Below are 20,306 nucleotides of genomic sequence, written 5' to 3'. Positions count from 1 at the left end.
AAAACATAATTACGAGCTATGATTTCCAAATTAACGAAGTTTAAGGGCATGTTATTCAATTTAATCATATCAAAGGAGTAGCTGGGGAAGACGGCTACTAGGTGAATATTATTCCACCCTGAAAATCGAAAATTCGTTGAATATTTCCATTCCTTTTTGCTGTCGTATATATCAATATACGTACGTATGATGATATAAGTCGGGATAGATATCAACTCACCGGTACATTATCCGTGTCTCCATCGCCTTCCCCGCCCCCTCCGCGATCGTTAACTATGTCCTACAACAAAAAACAAAATTAACAATTCCATAACATATACAAAGTTATTAAACAAGAATTCAGGGGCAGGGAAGGGGATGTGCGCCAGGCTACATATTGGAATTAATATGATCTGCGTCTTTTAGGAAATGTACTTATAATCTAATTATAACATTTGAAGACGCACGGACCCACGCACTGACTCATTGGCCATATTCCTGTAACTATGTTAGGAAACTTGACATTTATTGCCAAACCTTGTATAGAATGAGAACGGCATGGCGGAGTGTAACTGTCTTGTGACATTTTAAATATTTTTCTATTTCTTTTTAATGCTGCCTGATTTGGGATTGATTGTTTCTATTCATACAATCAACTTTTGTTTTATTCTAAAGATTTTTATGTAGTGTATAGGTGTTAGCATATTCATGTTCATATATGTAGTATAAATGTACTAGTATATTATATGTGTACTAACATCCATATCGACGTGCCCGACCCCGGTGGAGCGTCTCTTCGGTCGTCTCCTACGTTGTATAACGTTCATAGCCGCCTGTGTGCTCGCCGGAGACGAAGACGACTTGCTCTCCAAACTGCTCTCACGCTCCTTGTCCTCTTCTACGTCAGAAACAAATTGTTCACAAATTATTTAATAATAATAAATCTCTACAACTGGAGAATTCAAGAGTTGCTTATTTAAAACTTCATTAATATCAGCACAGTCGTTCTAGATTATGTGTTATCAGGTCGACTAACGAAATCACATGAAAATTGCCGCAGCTGATATCCAACTAAGACCCAATTTTTTTCATCCTCAATACAATATTGGTACCGATATGTAATAATGACTTCAATAAAACTTTATCTTGTCTTCAGCTGTGTTTGCTTGCTGACTAATAGACAATAAACATTTGAACTATGACATAAAAGCTTTAAAGTACAAAAAAAAAACTGATAATTAAATAATTCTAACCAGTCCGGAGATCTTCCTTGTTAACTCCGTCATTGATGATGGTTGTTGTGGTGGTGGCGTTGGTGATTGTGGCGGCGGTGACGGCGGTGGTGGCGATGGTGGCGGCGTTGTTGGTCACATTTGTGGGGCTGGTAGTGATAGAGCGACGTAACGGTAGAGTGACAGTAGCCTCCGCCGCTGGTGCTGTTGTACGAGGTGATGACCGGCCAGCGTCTTCCAACTCGAACTACAGATACATCATTATTATAAAACGGTTATACATACGTGTTATATAATTTAAATACCGATATCATGTCATATTATGAAGGTTTAACTTTCAATCATATTGTTCATGTAGTTTTATTCGTATAAAGCTAGAAATTATACGAAAACAAATATGACATACGTATATATAGTTGAATTAAATTTAATATACACATAAAACAAATATTTTGTAGACATATTTTTTTAAAGTAACAAACAATCCAAGCACATAATATAATTGCGCACATGCATTTATTTACACCGTTGGACGAGAAAAACTTCGTCAGATGCATTCAGTGTACGTTACATAATTAAAAAATAAAAAGAACTGTTGAAATTTAAGATGATTCATTTTTGTTTAAAATCTTTAAACACAATAGCAAAAACATAATAGAAGTTAGTTTCACATTCTAAAAATTATAAAATTAACGGATACACAATTAATAAAACAACATGCTTACTTTGCACTCATATGAAGTGAGAACTAACGAAATATGAAGAGGAAATGGATAGCAAAAATGAGACTGAACACGTTCCACCAAAAATTTTAAATATCATTTAATTTAATTTAGAGAATAAATTTATTAATGACTAGTTAACATTAATATAGGAAAATAAATGTAATGTATAGTAACGTATTCAATCTGTACACATAACGACGCAAGAACGAACAAAAATTCAGAAAATCCCGTTAACATAATCACTCCATGCGAAAGTGTCAACAATTTTTTTTTTTGTAACAAATCGACTTTCCACTGTTTGTTATATTCGAAACTTAAAAAAAAAACAATACAAATTGTTTTTCAATTAAAATAAATACGTGGATAGCATAAATGAAACCCCAGCCCCACACAGACAGACAGACAGACAGACAGACACGACCTTGTTGGTAGGGTCGACCCGCAGCCGCCACGAAGGGCGTCGCTCGCTGTTCGGCGCGATGGTTGCCGTGGCGGTTGCGGTAGCGCACGCCAAAGCCAGCGACAAGCCCACCTTGCCGCGACCCTACACCATCACCATAACAATCTTTGTATACCTTTGTCTTAGTTTAAAAGACTTCGAAGTAATTACGAGCTCCTAAATTCAATCCTACATTAGATATTTCCACTTTGACAACATTGTCAGTAAATTTAGGAGTGACCATATACGTGGATGCCAATATACGGATGTCGGTCTATACGTGCACCAAATTGTGATACATGGTTATTATCGGTACCTGGGAACTAATCTTAGCAAATATGACGTCATCAACCCAGACAGCGAAGATGATCTCAATGAAAATGGAACCTATAAGATCACCATTTAAAATTACTAATTTCTTATATTATTGTACAAGTAGCTTTTTTGAAAGCCAATGTATGCGCTGATCGCAAATTTGTTTAGTTAATAACAAAAATTCTGTATGTATTTATATTAAATAAAAAAACATCTTCGCTCTCTCACTCTGACATCCTTAGAGGAAACACTTTGCCAAGGTCAAACGCTCGTCGGTGTGAACACCTTTTATACAAAATATATTAAGGAATAATGCTCGGGGAGACTTTATATAGATTTCACACTTATTTATCTTGCAACTGACTTCTAATAAACAATTTTAAACTAAAACATTAATTATTTTTTTTGTATTATTAAACATCAGAACGGATTTGCAGAATGGTCTGATTCATAAAAAACTATTAATTCATGGAAAGTCGTTAGAATATCACCCTGTGAATAAGAAATCTGAACAGTCTAGAGAATTCATCTAATATTGTGAGTATGACACATGGTACTTCTCGAGATTTGATTTATTATGTACTATCAATAATGTTTGGGAAAGTCCTTTTATCCCAAATAATGAAATTGAATTATCAATTCTATTCTAAATGTACGTTTTCTAGATGTGTGTCTATATGCTATATGCTCTACACTTTCCACCAAAATAGTTAACCACAATGTTATAGTAAAATCCAAACTCAAATATATTTACAAGACTAGTAAATCAACTCATCAATTGTTAATATACTAGAGAGGACGAAAAAATATTAAGTACTTAAAAATTTGACACATACATAAAAAATTCATCATAATAATATAATTACTTTCTTAACAATCTATGAAATATTTACAGGAGTTGCTGTTTAATACAACGTACAGCCATATTGCCATATAGATATGTATGTGCTATGTAATTATAAAAAAGTATAACCTGGTCAGTGTTGATGTGACTGTCGTCGTTGTTCTTGATGGCGGGGGCAGCGTCAGTTCCATTACCGGCTTTCTTCTTAACAAGCTGTTCAGCTGATTTGATCTCATCCAGCGTCACGCCCTGAGTAGACCGTCTCGTCTCACGAACTCGCTTGGCGTGAGCTTTCCTCTGAGTCTCACTCTCCTCATCCCTCACAGGCGGCACAAACGACCTGAAACATCATTATTTGTCAACCATACGAAATACGTGTAGCAATTAAGCGACTACTATATAAGAAAACCAAGTAATTGAATTCTCGAATAGACGAAGGCTCAGTTACGTGGTTTTCCTATAGCTACTGACAGTGGCAATTTTTTTTTGCAAACATTTTCAGGCAGAGACACTCCAAAAAAACTACACTAAAAAAGAGTAAAAAAACCATGCACAACAAACAATACATTTAAAATAAAATAAATGATTTTGCATAAAATATTACCATGCAAAAAAATATAAAAACCTAATAAAACAACGTCCGAGCATAACAAACGATGCATGCATCGCTCGTTGTTCTCAAACTCATACTTCAAACAGCAAAAATTTCACACACTACTTTATTTGGACACAAGAATATGTCACTAAAAATATATACAAAATTTCTAAATATATTTTTGAGATGCTCTATGAATATTTCAGCCTTTGTTAGGTGTTATGACTAGAACGTGACATAAACAAAATACAAAAATATAAATAAAATTTCAGTGTCCAAATAAGTTTTACTATAACTACAAATCAATGGTACTTGAAGAAATTCTTGAATATGTTCCCAGGCGACAGCTTTGTGGGCGTCGCCGTACTTGGTGTTGAATTGCTACTGTTCGACTCTACGCTCTCCGAAGAGCTGTTACACATAACAACTAATTAATTACCTTAAACCCATCAATACAATGGGATGACCGCTTTTAATGAAACATATGTAAAGGAATTTTACATAAAATAAAAGTTGTCGACCCATCATGTGTACACCTTAAAAAGTACTACAAATTATACACAAATGACACCACCAAAAAATTTCAACCTGACCATATATATGGAGTTGGGATCTTCTTGAAAACATTATAAATACTGAACTAGGTATAAATATAAATACCTTCTAACTGTTGTCTGCGTGGTGTTTGTTGGGCTCGCGTTTCCACTTCTTTCCGTAGGACTTATTCTGTTGATATTATTTTTATTGTTAATATTTTAAATTTAAGTCATTAATTTTACCATTCCTATAACATTCTAAATAATGAACAACTTTGTAAATGGATTTCGAAACCAGTTTTACACCTTTGTGAAGTAACAAGTACAAATAGATATAGGACCTCATAAGTAATAGCAGAGATTAATGATCTAAAAACAAATATTTTATTTGAACTTAGTTACCTTCTGACTGTAGACTGTGTGTTGGTTGGACTAGCGTTAGCACTCGTTACTGTAGGAACATCCCTGTCTCGCCTCTCTGTTGGACTTATTCTGAAACAGAAATTATACCATTCTAAGATAGTGCCTTATTCGCCGTTATCGTAAAAAACTTTTTGCTGCGAAACTATTAAAATAATAAATAAATACCTCCTAACTGACGTCTGTGTAGTGGTAGTAGAAGTAGCAGCGCTAGTGTTCGGTGTTTCTTTCTCCCTCCTGTCAGTTGCACTTACTCTGTTTAAAGATTGTTCCAATCAAACCTTTATATCTCACAATTAATTGAAAAGTTATTTCAAAGATTTCTAACACAACAAAGATTATTTTAATAAAAACTAATGGAAGTTAAATATTATTTGGCCAAAAAAAAAATAAGATCATATTCAACTAAAATTATAAATAAAATTAATTAATAGACAACGATATTGATTATATAAAACAAGGAATTGTTAAGTTATATTGACTATTTATATAATACATAAATATTGTATCCATATACAAAAAAAATACATCTAGGGATATAGAAATATGAGATATATTAAAATTTGTATTTCGAATATTTTCATGAGAAGCTGGTAGGGTCACAAACTAATTAAGCTTAGGACATTTATTGTAAAGATAGTTCATATCATTAATCTAAATAAAAATATGATATAAAATATATTTTTTAATGTTTTTTGGCATTTTCCAATTAAATGTTTTTTTTTTTTTTATAGAATGCGTAATTTAAAAATCTATTTATTCAAGATAATTGAAGAAATGTTTCTTTGAAATATAGACTTTAATATTACGCATTTTCTAGCTGATTTTAAACGAAATACAGGATTACATGTAAAACGGTTTTACGATACAAACGAGTCAATTTCAATTGTTCGAATAACATAACTACAAAATTTTGACTGTAAAAATAAATATAAAACATTAAATATTTCAAAAAATGAAATTATATCACGATCGTAAAAGTATTGTAAAGTAAAACCGTTCCAAGCAGTTAATATATTAAGATACAATGGACATATAACATGCAGCACCTGTTGTGAGCGTCCTCGTTAGTCGCTACATTGTTAGTGCGACCGATCTCGATAGTCGTGGGCGGTATAGAGGGACACGAGGACGCCTTTATACGGGCCGTCACGTCACGGTAGCGTTGATAGAAACTGTTCACACACATGCGCATGTATTCACGGTACATAAGCTATGACGTATTTACATATGTATGTTTAATGTAAACATTGATCGCAACATTAACATGCAAGCGTGACTAACAGGTTCATACGTCCCGTCGAGTGGTCCTCGAACTCTCACAAACCCATGTATTGAGTGCAGTGAATAACTTTTAACAGTCAATTATGGAAAATCTGTTTACTATATACATGTTGTATGCTGTAAATTGTCTCATATTCCTTCTATTTGTTTTTTTTTTTTTGTTATGAATCTTAAAGGTTATTCGCTCCACTTGTATGATAACGAACAAAACAAACTGAACCTCTAGCCTATGTGTCTACGACGATACACAAGTTTACTTGAAATTTTAACTAACTCATTAAAAACAATATTATCGCTTGGTGGCCGTCGGATTTTGTCGAAATGACTAATTAGTTTCAAAAAGCAGTCTCGTCTATTTCTGAAATGAACATTTATTTATATTATGCAAGTATCATTGTACAGCATTGGCAGTTAGCACATTGTTATTTGTTATAATGACTTTTTAAGCTTAAAGCTAAATGAAGTAATGTTAATTATTTCCCTTACAACAATTATTAACATTTCACTTTCGACTTTTAATCGAACTTTCATAATGTTTAGATCAATCAGCAGAAAACATTCTAAATACTTCCAAAAGAGCACAGAGCTCCTTCCTCTCATTAATATCTTCATTATCTAGAATGTATCACGATCGTTAACTCTCAGAACATAATTGAACATATCATTACAATAATAAAAAATTCACGACGCCATTTTGTAGTGCGATATTTCACAAAAGATGTTTTTTCAATTAATATGAAATATCATACATTTTGTTTTAGTTCATACGTAGCTACATGCCAAATAAAAAACACGAATTTTCATTAAAATAAGCGACCCTAAATATAGTAAATAATACATAAATATAAAAAGCGTAGCAGTAACTTACGTCTTATCGTTTTCAAAGCTGTGAGTTCTTCTCAGAATCGTGTCATTGTCCAAATTATTGTTAGATGGTTTATTTTCACCTTGAATATAAATATATATTATGATATAATTCATGAAAAATTTTGTATATTCCAATGTTCTGATTCAACTCACGTGAATTTTCTTGCTGTCTGTTCCTGAAGGAGGCTGATCTCCTCCAGGACGGAGCGTCCTCTGTCTCTTCGTTCTCAGCAAATTCTGCCTCTGGAGACGGTGCTCTACGTTTGGGCGGCTTGCAATCCGCCTTGGGAACTATTTCAGGCGCCGGTGGCTTGTCTGAAATTAAACAATATTTAAAAAAAACTGCTTATCCCCATCTTAAATCATATCCTTCTTATTGTATGACAATGTCAGCATTTTAGTTAACCAATTAACTCAGACTGTTTGAATTAATATAAATATAACCACACAACCAACTATACTAAATGACGATTCATTGTATGTACAAACATATTAAGACAAATAATCCAATCAAGAAGCGTGATGTGAAGCAAACAGATATCCTTATATGACAAGAGAGACGGTTAAAACTAATTAATACTTGCTTCATCACAAAAACGTTCATATAATAATATTACATAATGAGATCTAAGATTTTCGCGAGTTTTATTCATTTAAATGAAAATAATATTTTTCGGATGAACTACGCGTGATTTATTGTTCTAAAAAACTATTCCCGATGTCGTCTCGTCTGCCCGTGATCACGGTTGCTGAAAAGTAACCGAAACGTCGGGAGTATTTAGTTTTTTACAAAAATAAATCACGCGTAGTTCATCCGAAAAATATTAGTTTCATTTAAATGAATAATATTACATGTTTATATATTAATGTCATACCATTAATGATATTGTCATCTTGTCCAGTTATCTGCAACTCGACTCTCTTGACGTCGTTTCGTAGAGGACTCTTCAGTTTGTTGATGTTGTTGTTATTGTTGTTAATACGACGCGGAGCCTTCAGGGCAGCCTCAGCCAGCCACGTCGATATACTCGGGTCTACGAGGTCCAAACATGTCTGACCCTGAAGTTAAAAAATAATCCATATTCTTAATATATTTAATATTAATATACAAAATCAAAATTTTAATTTTTAATTAACAATTAATCATTGACACAACACATTAAATCATCTAATTGTTTATCCAAATAAATATATAAGAAATAAAATTTATCATATTGATCAAGTTTAAAATAAATACATGTAGAAGTATATGAACTCAGTATCTATCACTTTTTAATTCGTAAAAAATATTTTAACATACAAACAAACACAGTAATATTTATAATATAGATTAAATTTGATTCCATAAAAAATATAATTTTCAAAAATTTTTTATATAGGAATACTTGTAAACAGATCTTGAACACTTTTAACTCATCAGACAATTATTAATATATAATTAGATTAATGTATGTTTGCATACAATAATAATTAACTAGGTTTGAAACAATATCATTAAATGTAAAGGACTTTTATGATAACAACTCTATTTTTATGATAAGAAATTGAAGAATTTTTAAAGTAAACAAATTGACTAAATAACTAATATTCACTTTATAAGTTTCAAGGAGACAACTATGGTTAAGAAGATAAATACAAGTTATCACTTAGTTTTGGTTATTAGCATATCAAGTTACATGCTATTGGATGCAAGTTGTAAATTAATATCTGGGCGACTTAATATTATATAAAGTAACATATAAACAGACAAGGCAAGTACCGAGTAGTTCTTTAAGTTAGGATCAGCTCCATACTTGATCAGTATAGCCGCTGCCTCCTTCTGGCCCCACAACGCTGCCGCATGAAGAGGACTCCAACCTTCGTAGTCCACACAGTCTGGATCGACGTTGCATTCGTCAAGTAAGGTCTGAGCCACCTGGCAACAAAAAATGAAATGACACATAAACCCCTGGAGATATCTTTGAAATTATAAATACAAAAGTTTTGTTGCAAGTCCTGTTAGATAATGTGGTTCCCAAATAGAAAGTTTTCGATTTTAAAAGATGTTGTTATTATAAAATTAAAATAAATTAAATATTTGATCCTGGAACAAATTAAACAAAAGAGGAGACATCACAATTTAAGAAATATTTAACATACAATTAATTTACTTAATAATGATTTTGCACAAACGCTTATCCGTGATGCAATGAAAAGGAAAACATTTCAATATCTAATTCAGCTTCTTAATTTTTTTTTTATTGCAGACATTTTTTATGATTTTAGACCTACTACTATAAGTTTACTTTCTAAACTGTGTAACTAATGGATATCATTACTTATCTAATATTTATACAGGGTCTTAATAATTAGTTATTAGATAAAAAATATATTTGGTTTCTCATTTATTAGCCATCATATTAAGATGTCTATAATATCCGGGAGAAATTTGTATATAAAAATCAGAGACTTAAATTTTGTATGTATATATATATATATATATATATATATATATATATGTATATATGTGTGTGTGTATGTACATATATAATTGTCAGTATTATTATATTTATAGGACAAATTAAAGAGTTTAGATTGATACATAAATAATGAAGTTACCTATAAGGCGGGCTTGTGTTATTTTTCAATTATTTATTAATAGTATATAATCGAAAGTTACTAAACCATAGTTAATTAATTGATTATTTCAAGTTCTACCCCAAAACAGAAATGTCACTTTTTTTTACATTTAGTGACAATACACTTACTGAGGAATCTTCACATATTTATTCTATGTATGTAATCGTTATGGTAGTATTGCATTATATTTAACGTTTTTTATAAATTTAAAATAAAAAAAAGCTGTTAGTGGACTCCTTCTCCATATAAACTTTGACTATACTAATTTCATTCGCACAATTCTCCGATGAATAAACACTTAATACTCTGTATTAAACTTTTAAGTATTAAATTTTACATCAATGTTTTATAAAAGGAATACAAAAGGAAACATTCAAAAGCTACTGTTGACACGATCCGTGAGAAATTATCAGATGTTTCAGGTGTGTCATACGAGTATTCGTACACTTAGTGGCCAAGTATCATTTATTATGTAAATTTCCTAATAACACAATTCTTCGTTAAGTTTTAGCTTGAAAGGGTGAGAAAATTCACGCAAATTAACCGTACACACGTACATACATATACTATATGTTACACTTTGTTGTTACACTGTGTTATTTCAATGTTAATTACAAACTATTGAGTAGGGAAATTTTAAATACAACCATATATATGTATATTTTATTTTACATAAAACCGACTTCTCAAGAGGATAAAGGGTGCCAATATCTTGCTTTACTCAAATATAGTTATAACATACAGATGTTACAGTTTTGAAGAAAAATTAAATAATTTTTTTTTAATTTTCATCACATAAGCAGGTTACTATCGCGACTTCGTCCAGCTACATTGATACATTAATAAACCTTCGTATGTAAAAAAACCACATGACAGAACAACACGTTCGTAACCTAATATTTATCAGGGATGTCACATTTTTTTTCGAATACCCAGAAATGTTATCAAATATAATTTTATCATATATATATTTATCAAGCTTACGTCAATGTAACCCTTAGCGGCAGCAACATGCAGCGGAGTCCCGCCGGTCTTGGGGTCCCTCACTTCAACATAACCATGAGCTGCCCAGTTCTTGGCATCGCTTAATAATTTGTTCACCTCTGCATTACGTGACTTCTCGCAGTCTATTCCTGTAATTTAATATACAAGTGTTTATACAATACTGTATTATATAATCATCATCTATTGACACTATAATGGATACAAACATTTACTCCTATCTATATGTCTGTAAATACATATACAGTACATAATTGACTTTAATACACTTAAATGTAATCAAGCAAACTTCTTTAAATTCAGTTTGTGGTTAGCCACGTAGTTCCCAGATAGAATACAGAAACATGTATACAGTATATAAGACCTTTATCATCAATAACTTTCTGCAGCAGTTCCTCCATCTTATCGCTCTCAGCGATATCAACAGACAGCTCGCCGTCATAGTTTACAGCTGCAACGTCCGCACCATTCTCCAGAAGATATCTTTAATAAAACATTAGTTATTAGATAGGGGTACTTAGTAAGCCTTTATATGTTTTTAATGACAATCAATTACTTTATGGCTGGTTGTTGTAGTAGGTATTTCGATGCATGTTCGTATAAAGATTAATAAAATTTCAAATTTTTCGTCTTCATTAAACTAAAATATTTGCGTCGCATTTTTATTTTAATAATTATGATAAATAAGTACGCACATATAATGTTTCCAGTATCACAGGATACTATTTTATTTCAGAAGTATTGTTTGTATCGAATATTGAAATCACACAAAATGACATTGTTCAGCAAAGAAAGTATTTCAAGATTTACGATTTGTTCCGTGATAATCAAGTTTTGAACATGCATTAATAATGTATAATAATATGATTTTTGGTTTAAGCGGTTGTGTTTTATGTAAGTATGTTATACCCATTACGAATATTTGATGACTATTACTATATTAATTAGAAAAAAAGATACTATTATTTGAAAAAAGTTATTATTAAAAAAATTAAATGCAAGTTGTAAAAGCGACATGTCGATAATGTATGAGTAATTGACAAAATACAATGGATGGACAGGAACTCCCAACAACGGGGTCAAGTGACTCAGACTTCGTTTACTCCAACATATTGTATATCACTCGTTTGTTCATCACAACGTCATTCGTTTCACAGAAATATATTTATGATTCCTAACATACTAATTGTTTCGTAATATATAAAACTATATAACTTGTATCCTATATAGATTATTTGCAAAATTGATAAAAATATATATATTTTATATATATGTACTATGTTACAATACCTGGCTATGCTCAGAAAGCCGCAGGAAGCCGTCGCATGCAGCGGTGTCCAGCCCTCGTTGTCGCCCCTATTGACATCAGCCCCGTGCTCCACTAGAAACTCAACCATCTCCAGATTATCATCGATACAAGCCTGCAAAAAGATTCATATATCATTTTCGTAGTTTTTAAGTGTTCATAATAAAAGCTTGATAGACAAGAAAATAAGAAATCAACTTCAATGCCAAAATATAACGGGACATTTTTCTGTTTAAGATAAGGGCAAGGACTCATACGTTGGCGACGTCATGTAAATTTATTCCGTTAATATTGCTCTACAACTTATAAATCTAGTTATTTAAATAAATAATTGAAAAATTATTCCATCGAACGGTGGTCATGGACGAGGTCTTAGCAGCGCTGACCATCAGAAAACTTAATAACTTTAAGTCCCGTATAAATACTTTTACTCTTTAACAAGTATGGGCTTTTAATTATAATAATTATTCTCAATCAAATATTATTACGAGTTTATTTCTAGTTAACGCTGTCATTTGTGTCTGTCTGTTATTTACTATTTTGGATTATTTATTCAAAGCAACGATATTTTGGGCCAAATAAATACAAGATATCTTATCATAAATAATATGTAATTAGACGATCTATTTAAAATAAAATATGTTTTGTTATTTTTAGTCGCTAATGTAAAATAGCAAAAAAATACACAAAGAGGTTTTAATTTTCAACATTTTATTAATAAACGAAGGCAGAAAAGAAAACAAGACAAATTTTACTAACTAGGCCTATGTATAGTTCCAGCTAAAACCTTTTAACTAATGAGCTCCATTTCATTAATATCGCTCAAATACTTAGTTAATTAAAGTACCAAAAACATATACACAGCCTCTAGCATTTAAAATTTTAGTAGGATTTTTTCAAGAACTACTGACTACGTTTTCCACTCAAACAACATATGTTAAAGTTGTTCAAGATTTTCTTAAACAAGATAAATTTAAGATATTAAGGATACACTAAATAAGTAGAATAAACTAAAAAGGACTTACAGTATTGTTTATGCTACCATATAATTGTTATGTCAATTGTTTATGAAATCGAAATCAGAATCAGAATCTTACATTGTAACTCAAATTTCCTGGAACTTCATGGAATTAAAAAATAATTCAAGTTGTGATAAATTCTAAATAAATTTGTGGTAATACTGTTTTATTTAACAGAAATCCAAGATTTTGGTACATCACCGAGAAGATACCGGCATTTCAACATTATTTTGCGCGTTATCGAATGATTGTGACCATGTTTTACGTTTCAATGACCCACATAATTAACTCCCTTTTCTCATTATATCACATTTGAATTTAAACTGATTAATAATATAATAATGTTAATACATCTATGAAATCAATAACTTCTATACAATATTGTTCTTATATTACTTTTGGCCTTTTAATTCGTCTTTTTTAATAAATAAATCTCAATAAACGACTTCTTTATTTTTGTCCACCAGCTATCCTTTCTTTTGATTAAAAGCTTTCAAGTTGAATTTAATTCTTAAGAATTCAAGGAGAAATTCAGTTAAATACTTATCACTTATGAATCTCGTCATATTTGGTTGTAGTAACTGTTGTTCAACCTTGCCCTTTTTACCTCATAAAGAATTTTCAGATATCGTTTAACATTTCGAAGACTGGAGACTTCAAAAGTTGTATTATTTTGGCGAGACGATGGTAAGTGTACTAAAGAAATATAAGTTTATCGAAATAAAGTATTCAGCTTCCTAAATAAAAGGACTAAATACCTATACCTAAATGTATTCAAAGAGTTATGACACATAAGAATACATTCCTAGCAATATATTTATTTCCTGAATACAATAAAAGTGATTTAATAGTAGACTAGCAACTAAAACCTAACGCAATAAAAATTTGAAAGAAAGTAGTGTATTTAGTGGGAGGTGTAAGTACCTTGTGTCATTATGTCATTTAAGTAACAGTAGTAACTTGCCTGGAGGAAGGGTTGCTTTGAGCTACTTTAAACGAATATCACATTGTAGATTTTAAAACTTACAATAATATTTGATATAGTTTCTTATATTTTTTATATTACTATTTAGTTAATTATTAAAAAAATTTTTTTAATTTTTATCCGTTTCACTTAACATATGAAACAAAATCATAATTTTACATAGCTTTAAAATTCCGAAGCTTACGCTAGTAAAATTGGTATTTTTATTAAGATTCCATAACGCTGGTCTGGCGTTAGTCTGTAATTTTAAGTTTTGATCTGTAAGTCGGGCTGCTTTCCAAGACATATGATACATTTCAATTAAAACAATATTCGCAACCAATAAATACAATTCGCTAAATGCTTGGAAAAATTATATTATATATCGCCCAGCAGAATTAACAGCACAATAATATGTAAATACGACTTATTCGCAAAAATATTCTGTTCAAACTCATCACAGTTTGAAAAACTTTAGTTTTATAACTTTCATACTGTTATTTAATAAAGTTAACATAAGCTAGTAATGGTTTTCAATAGTACATTAATTGCATTGTGCAGCAGTATGGAACCACTACAGGGTCAGTGCCACAATCGCTGGCGCGTGTCGCCACTCTAGATCAAGCACTAGGTAATATTTTTATTTTATGTAACTACGCATAGCGGAATTATCATAAACTGTTATTTCTTCTTCTATAATAAACAAGATAACCTGTCAATACACATCAGGTTTATAGTCGATTCAATATACAAATAAATGCATCATTTTAACTGATTCGCTTTGTACGCAATAATAATTCTAAATGGTACCTTATCAATGAATTGGCTCTTTCCCAGGTGATACAGATGTTCCTAATATCTTACGGCCTTTTCATATTTTGACAGTCGTCTGTCGGAGCACGGGAATGATAAATAATTGTTGTACAAAAATACCATCCAAGGTCACCCGGCGTAATGTTTAATATTTCATACAAATCCATAATATAAGACCAACATAACCACCATGGAACATTTTTACGGTACATTTTCAAATTAAAATTAAATTTTCGATGAAACTTAATCAAAAGAAAATATTTCATTTTTAGCTTTAAAAACATCCTTATTTTTTTCGAAGGCGTACCTTGGTAGGCATTCTTTCATAAATTGAAGTTTCTTAAAAGGTCCTGGTAATTAGAGTACATTTTTTAATATATATTTTTACAAATGTTTGTTTGATTAAATTATTATAGGCAAAAATTGTATTTGCACTGTTATTTATTTTAATCTTTAATCCCTTGGCAACCCAGTAACGGAATTGCTGTCAGTGAGCTCCGTGCCTACGTCCACAATTAACACTAAAATTAAACATGGCGCGTGTGCAGCCTATGACGTAACTAATATCAACGGATCTCTCTCAGCTTTTCTAACGTGACCTCGAAAAAATCCTCGACCAATTCTAAATTTACGTGGCGCTCGTCGTTGTCATTCAGCAAAACATAATTCCACCAAAAACATTTAGGTCGGTCAATGACAGCATCAATTTATGTCTAAAACACTAAATTTGCCCAAAGATCGATACTAAATAGGGCGTTAGAATAATTTTACGATACCACCGGAATTTAAATTATAGGTCACAGTTGTTAAAACATAGGAAAAAGTGTAACAGACATCATGAAATCACGTATAAAAAAGCTGATCAGAACAGTTTGGGAAAAACAATTTACGTGGATCAAAGGCCATAAAGTATACACGAAATGTTTATTCAACATTTTTTAATATAACAGTAATTGTAACAATTTAACATAATTCACAAAATTAGAAGTTCACGAAGTCATCGACCTAATTTCCCGGACTATCTAATGAGAAGAGTATCGTGCACTATAAATACTGATATAAAACAACGCTCGCCGTACGGCGAAGACAAAACGCATCCGTGATCAAACGCTGCCAAAATAATAATTAAATTTGTGATAGGAACGACGATTTCCCGACTGTCCATTATAAAGAACATAAAATATCCGTAATCTAGAACCGAGAATAAATTTTACCATGACAGTGATGATAAAACTGTCACTTATGCAAAAAAATACCCAATATAACTCCCATAACAGAATTTTTAACTACTTTTCAATATTTTTTTCTATTATTATATATATATCATCAAATATTGTAACAAAATCATTTAATTTATAAATATTGAGTGAACTTAATCAAAAAGATTATTAAATAGAATTTCGTAGGGGTCTTGAAATATAACTTTAGAGCTAAAAGTTTAGAGTATAACAGATTTTTCCAAATTAGGTATTTTAAAAAAGGACAGTATTTTTATTTTAGTGACAAATGGCTGCATACCAGACCAGTGCCAGACATGTTAAACGATTACAGGTCTATGCTTATTAGATTTCCTGGATCATGAAACGCTTTAGTATTGGGCTTATTACATTTATTTATAATTTAATAAATTGTGTAAGTTGTGAAAATACACGTAATTGTAAAATAAAATGTTAATGTCATACTTAAACACCAGGATTTAAGGTGCAAAACAGTAACATATATCTAATAAATCTATAATGTTCTTGAAATTTATATTTGAATCAAAATCCCAAGTCATATATATCTCGCAAACGTTCGTATGTGGTATGGCTAACTAAACGCATTTTATAAATAGGGCAAACGCGGTGTTCCAGATGCGGAACTATGTTAACGCCGAACGAGAATGTAAAAATAATATTGAAATCAATATCATTATTATCAGCTGCCACACAATTCTATGATATACTGTTTTATTTTTCAATTATATGATAGTCACACTCCGCAGAAATTACTTTCCAGAAGTTCACAATATGCACAAAAACTTAACAATGCCAAATCCAAAACAGCACCTAAGATTAAAAAAATTATAAACCCATTGTTTTTGTCATTGGTGATTACAATACATACATACATTTACATTGTTTTATTCAGAATGGTGTGTGAGGTCACCATGACTCATTTTGGCGCCAAAGACTCCTAAGACATTAAGAATAGAAGAGTTATAACCTAAAATCCTATAAAAAATTTGTGTCTATATCCTTGTAATTTAAGTATTAGGGGAAAATAAAATGATTAATTCGAGACATGATAGCATTAGATAATTGAAAAGTTACTGTCTCCAAAGGTCTTTAGTGACATAAGTTTTAATGTAAATTATTTTAAACGAGGTAAATAATTAGCTTTATTGATTTTTCATGATTTTTGTTATTATCTTCTAATTCTTGCATATATATACGTTTTTCAAGAGACAAATATCTATAATCTTTTCTTGGAGTAGATTTTGTCTTTTGTATAATTTGTATCATAAACAACAAAATGAAGTTATTAGAACTTTTACGATCCCAAAAATCTATATTAATAATTTCCACGCGATCGTAATGGTAAATAATGAAACATCTACACGGACGCTTTCAGTAAAATTCAGTGAATTATCATAGTACAGTATTACAATCCGTCATAAGCAAACTAGTCACGCAACAATATCGAAAACACATATGAATATATTTCTAAATATATTTCTGCTTCGGTTATGTCGACGTAAAATAGTAACATAAACAGCAAGTGAATCAAAGAAGAGTTCAGATTTCACCACGTATTTTTGAGACGGCTAGCGACTTACAAAAAAAAACAAAGATTTTGCACACCAAAGACCCTAAAGCAACTTAAAAAATTCATTGACTTTTTACCAAGTTTTACATCAGAGGTTCTGACTTCATGATTATGTATTTCGTCATATGTACATGAATTCACATTGAAATTATTATGAGTTTTGAAAAATACAGGTGTCAAATACGCTGCTGAAGAAACGCTTCCAACGTAATGTACGAAACAAAGGACCATTCTGTATCGTTTCCACTAATTTTATGTCTATTGGTTACCGAGAAAAATGTTTCTATTAACGTTGAAGTAAAGCTATAAATTATAAATAGCATTTAAGAAAAGTCCCTAATAAGCATTTTATAGGATGCCATCTTGACAGCCATTGTCTGTTACCCTCTAAGATGTCAGGTTATTCGACGGGGGTCATATTAATTACGTCTATTAAGACTTATTAATTCTTTCCTGTGGGTTCGGACTATTAACGAACATGGCCGCATTCACAGATACACAACACACATGTGAAGATAAAGTTACGCTAATTTATGTCAATATTGGTTGGTTTGTTATTATCTTCCGTCAAAAGTAAAATATTGGTAAAATGTTCCTGTTATGTAATACTTTAAATTAAATATCTCAACTCAACATCATTACAAAAAATTAAACATGTTTTACGCACACGTAGATGTTTTACAACCTACATTTGTCTAATAATTATAAGACATTATTAGTCATATATAATATCATTTACGTCGCGCTATTAACATGTACCCATTAATGTTTTTGTTTTAAACATTAAAAACTTTTAAGTGTCCAATATGCAAGAGATATTTTTAGTCTCTAGTTCAATTATATTTACTTATTTTTAATAAATTGTACGAGTACAGTGCAGCGGAAATATAGAGCACCAGTAATGTTTCACTATTTGTATAGAAGCATGGACACTGTCAGCTTCTAATTCGGGACTGCTGACGTTTAGTAGTCGGTCGAAACAATCGAAAGTTATTCCAAGTGCTAAGCTCAACACACGTGACATGCAGTACCGCATTCCCTACGAAACTAAGTTTTGCGGAAGTTGTTGCGTTTGATATTTTTACAAAATTTATAATATGTAATAATATTTAAATATTCATATTCAAATATTACATCCATAAATAAATTATTATTCAAATGTAGTCTCGAAATCTTAGATGCACATATACTTTTAAATTGAGAACTCCCATCCGCTTTTAATTTAGTCTTAGCATTCTAGAATAAGCAACGGAATATGTTTGTTAACCTACTACCAAAGCCAAGTGCAACAACATGCTATGAGTCCAGTTTTAATTTTTTGCTCTTAATTAATGTAGAAAAGCTACTGAGAATTCAATAAGGCATTTTGTTTAAAATTACTATACAATTATAATCATATTGTATATAATTATACTGAAAACATCAGTTCAAGATAACATATAATTAAACATATATTGAATCATTTTTGTAAAACCTATATTGAGAGCAGGTGATAGATTTTTATAGTGATTTTTTCAGCAATATCTAAACAAGAACAAAAAGTCTTATGGAAAGACTTTATAGTTTTAAGTCCTCGTCAATTTATTATGTCAAAACTTGTTATTATTTGGCAAATTTAGGTAATTTCTGTGTTTTCGTAATATTATATATTGAAAATTAATCCTATCTATATAAAATAGTGAATTTATGGATCCTATCATTTTAACTGCATGTAACTATTGGACACATTAAAAATATATCAAGAAAAAATATCAAGACGTCTATCTAATATGCTATGAAATCCCTATAGATGGATGCTTTATATATGTATATATAATACTTAAAACACCAGAGAACTTTTTCCTTTTTTACATCGGTTGAATAAAATAATAAAAAAGGCAAATCTATCAAGACTTTTTCAGTTTAAGTGAGATAAATAAGCAGCAGCTAATTTTTATACTTTCGGACAAAATTATTACAAACTATCGGCCCATTGGACCACACATGACATGAAAAAACAATAAAAATAGTGTGAAATGTAAGTATGTATTTTGTATAAACATTAAGTGTAATTATTAATCACCAAAACTACAATAAAACAGAAGTTCTATTCATATGCAGATAAAGTTAGTACTGCAAGATTTTCAATGATCTTATTGGGGTCGCTTATAAGTAATGAAAATGTTAAAGATAATCCAGTTTCAAAATATAATAATAAGACATTTTCTTAGGCCTTATTATTAGATAAGCATCTTAATACACAAAATTAATGTAAAAACTTATTTAATACTACACCAATCTTAAAATTATGCATAGGAATCTTACATATTACGGAGCTATCATCCATACTCCCATGAGTAGTAATAATGAACTTAGTAAGAATGGATATTAACAGATGAAAAATATCTGAACAGTATTACTAAAAAAACTACTAAGAAGGACAATATGTATGTTAAATAAAATATGATTAAATTAACACACTTTCATTAAGTGTAACTTTTTTGTATGTAAAGTTCAGTTCACATATGAATCTTGACATATAAATTGAGTAACTCTAAAC

General features: G+C 30.7%; 1 protein-coding gene across 6 annotated transcripts in view; it reads right to left on the bottom strand.

Moving 5' to 3' along the window:
- LOC116777161 (protein phosphatase 1 regulatory subunit 12C) overlaps positions 1 to 20,306 on the bottom strand; it is a 28,511-nt gene that overhangs the window by 7,320 nt on the left and 885 nt on the right. For 2 of the 6 annotated variants that reach the window (XM_032670546.2, XM_061526498.1), the window contains exons 2-18: positions 12,148 to 12,278; positions 11,222 to 11,340; positions 10,840 to 10,988; positions 8,996 to 9,151; positions 8,112 to 8,295; positions 7,390 to 7,551; positions 7,238 to 7,316; positions 6,135 to 6,260; positions 5,254 to 5,340; positions 5,068 to 5,157; positions 4,790 to 4,855; positions 4,442 to 4,540; positions 3,664 to 3,874; positions 2,358 to 2,480; positions 1,233 to 1,458; positions 738 to 877; positions 221 to 280 (exon numbers count right to left, since the gene is read on the bottom strand). In XM_032670546.2, the coding sequence (XP_032526437.2) occupies positions 221 to 280; positions 738 to 877; positions 1,233 to 1,458; positions 2,358 to 2,480; positions 3,664 to 3,874; positions 4,442 to 4,540; positions 4,790 to 4,855; positions 5,068 to 5,157; positions 5,254 to 5,340; positions 6,135 to 6,260; positions 7,238 to 7,316; positions 7,390 to 7,551; positions 8,112 to 8,295; positions 8,996 to 9,151; positions 10,840 to 10,988; positions 11,222 to 11,340; positions 12,148 to 12,278 (2,208 nt within the window). Of the gene's footprint in view, positions 1 to 82; positions 119 to 220; positions 281 to 737; positions 878 to 1,232; positions 1,459 to 2,357; positions 2,481 to 3,663; positions 3,875 to 4,441; positions 4,541 to 4,789; positions 4,856 to 5,067; positions 5,158 to 5,253; positions 5,341 to 6,134; positions 6,261 to 7,237; positions 7,317 to 7,389; positions 7,552 to 8,111; positions 8,296 to 8,995; positions 9,152 to 10,839; positions 10,989 to 11,221; positions 11,341 to 12,147; positions 12,279 to 20,306 lie in introns of those variants that run through there. The other 4 variants (XM_061526501.1, XM_061526499.1, XM_061526500.1 and 1 more) reach the window with 4 other exon arrangements.

Source organism: Danaus plexippus, chromosome Z (genome assembly GCF_018135715.1).
Source record: "Danaus plexippus chromosome Z, MEX_DaPlex, whole genome shotgun sequence".
NCBI lineage: Eukaryota > Metazoa > Arthropoda > Insecta > Lepidoptera > Nymphalidae > Danaus > Danaus plexippus.
Note: the sequence above shows the minus strand (reverse complement) of the source record. Positions and strands in the feature narration are given on the sequence as shown.